General features: G+C 36.3%; 1 protein-coding gene across 1 annotated transcript; it reads right to left on the reverse strand.

The window, feature by feature from the left end:
- Positions 1-410: 410 nt before the first annotated feature.
- On the reverse strand, positions 411-2321 carry LOC107568434 (gastrula zinc finger protein XlCGF8.2DB-like; the record flags this gene model as incomplete). Its single annotated transcript, XM_016254404.1, has 4 exons — positions 2310-2321; positions 1580-1885; positions 655-1075; positions 411-489 (listed from the first exon to the last, which is right to left on the reverse strand). Coding segments are annotated over exons 2-4 (804 nt in total), but the record flags the coding sequence as incomplete, so codon positions are not given.
- Positions 2322-2726: the final 405 nt, after the last annotated feature.

The raw sequence follows: 2726 nt of genomic DNA on the forward strand, positions 1-2726 counted from the left end.
TGTTCTTTGGAGAGGAACTCCATCTTTGAGTTGATCTGAATCTCACAGTTGAATCTGCTGGTTTTGAAGATGAAGATGAACTTTATTCACTGTGACAACTTTAGATAATGTGTCTTTGTCATGTCGCTTGTAATGGATAGATTTATCCAGATTATATTTTTTATTGCTTGATTTATTATTGTCACATTTGGTGAGAAGGCAGCATCAGATCTGAAAGTACTGGATCTGAAGATGATCTATTTACTGTGATAGTTTTTTGTATGTCTCTGTAGAGCAGATGAATTATTGAAACACTTCCCACATGCAGTGCAGTGATACGGTTTCTCTCCAGTGTGGATCCTCTCGTGTCTTTTCAGATTTGCTGAATCACTGAATCTCTTGTCACAGTGTGAACACTTGTAAGGTTTTTCTCCAGTGTGGATCCTCTCGTGCCGTTTTAAACAGTTTGCTGTAGTAAAAGTCTTTTCACACTCAAAGCACATGTACTCTCTCACAGCAGTATGCATTTCCTGATGTTCTTTCAAACTTTGTAGACATAAAAAATTCTTTCCACACAAATAACATGAATGTGGCTTCTGCTTTGTATGAACATTCATGTGCTGCTTTAGGGCTGAAGCCCTCAATAACATTTTCCCGCATTGATCACATGTGTACAGTTTCTCTCTAGTGTGGATCTTCATGTGATTCTTAAGATGTGCTGATTGTGTGAATCTCTTCCCGCACTGATCACAAGTGAATGGTTTCTCTCCCGTATGAACTCTCATATGTGCTGAAAGGTGTCCTTTTATTGTGAAACTCTTCCCGCACTGATCACAAGTGAATGGTTTCTCTCCCGTATGAACTCTCATATGTGCTGAAAGGTGTCCTTTTATTGTGAAACTCTTCCCGCACTGATCACACTTGTACGGTTTCTCTCCAGTGTGGATCCTCTCATGTGTTTTCAGGTGTCCTGACCGACTGAATCTCTTGTCACAGTGTGAACATTTGTATGGTTTCTCTCCAGTGTGGATGTTTATGTGATCCTTAAGGTGTGATGATTGAGTGAAACTCTTCCCGCACTGATCACAAGTGAACAGTTTCTCTCCAGTATGAACTCTCATGTGAACATCAAAATTATATTTGCTTGTCAAACTCATTCCACACTTTCCAGTGCAGGTGAAATATTTTTTGGCTCTTCTTTTCTTTAAATATTTCTCTTTGGTTTGAGAGCAACTCAAGGGTTTTTCTCCAGTTTTGACATGATTTTTCTCTCCAACTTCACTTGATTCTTCACTCTCCTTGTTTTTTTCAATCATCTCTGAAATAAAATAATGGTTTATATTCAGTAAAGTAAATCTAAATCTGCTTGAAGCTTTATAACTGTCAGCATTATTAATGAATTCATCAGGGTTTCTTAGTTTTTAATTTTGGTCATTTTGATGCTTTTTTTTTTTATATGTTTTATTATAAATTATACATCCCTGAAACTTTCCATGAATGTGTTACATTGATTTTAAATGTATTATTTTAAAAACATTATAAAACAAAAATCCCATGTTTCTATAAGGATAACTATCAAATGTTTGATCAACTACACAATTATTCTCTCCAGTGTGGATGTTTATGTGATCCTTAAGGTGTGATGATTGAGTGAAACTCTTCCCGCACTGATCACAAGTGAACAGTTTCTCTCCAGTATGAACTCTCATGTGAACATCAAAATTATATTTGCTTGTCAAACTCATTCCACACTTTCCAGTGCAGGTGAAATATTTTTTGGCTCTTCTTTTCTTTAAATATTTCTCTTTGGTTTGAGAGCAACTCAAGGGTTTTTCTCCAGTTTTGACATGATTTTTCTCTCCAACTTCACTTGATTCTTCACTCTCCTTGTTTTTTTCAATCATCTCTGAAATAAAATAATGGTTTATATTCAGTAAAGTAAATCTAAATCTGCTTGAAGCTTTATAACTGTCAGCATTATTAATGAATTCATCAGGGTTTCTTAGTTTTTAATTTTGGTCATTTTGATGCTTTTTTTTTTATATGTTTTATTATAAATTATACATCCCTGAAACTTTCCATGAATGTGTTACATTGATTTTAAATGTATTATTTTAAAAACATTATAAAACAAAAATCCCATGTTTCTATAAGGATAACTATCAAATGTTTGATCAACTACACAATTATCTAACATGCATATTATTGAAAAAAGTACCCCATTACAACAAATCTAAAACTGCTTGAAGCTTTATAACGTTCTGCATTCTGCATACCCCGGCGAGCAGAGCTCATTAGCATTTAAAGATTAATGAAGAATAAAGACCAACCTCCTTGTTTTATTCTCCGGGTTTCTGGTTCCACGTGTTTTATTCTCCGGGGTTCTGGTTCCACGTGTTTTATTCTCCGGGGTTCTGGTTCCTCATGTTTTATTCTCCGGGGTTCTGGTTCCTCGTGTTTTATTCTCAGGGGTTCTGGTTCCTCGTGTTTTATTCTCCAGGTTTCTTGTTCCACGTGTTTTATTCTCCGGGGTTCTGGTTCCACGTGTTTTATTCTCCGGGGTTCTGGTTCCTCGTGTTTTATTCTCCAGGTTTCTGTGTCCTCGTGTTTTATTCTCCAGGGTTCTGGTTCCACGTGTTTTATTCTCAGGGGTTCTGGTTCCACGTGTTTTATTCTCAGGGGTTCTGGTTCCTCGTGTTTTATTCTCCAGGTTTCTGGTTCTTCGTGTTTTATTCTCCAGGGTTCTG

This window comes from Sinocyclocheilus grahami, unplaced genomic scaffold, assembly GCF_001515645.1.
Source record: "Sinocyclocheilus grahami isolate Dianchi unplaced genomic scaffold, SAMN03320097.WGS_v1.1 scaffold1243.1, whole genome shotgun sequence".
Lineage (NCBI taxonomy): Eukaryota > Metazoa > Chordata > Actinopteri > Cypriniformes > Cyprinidae > Sinocyclocheilus > Sinocyclocheilus grahami.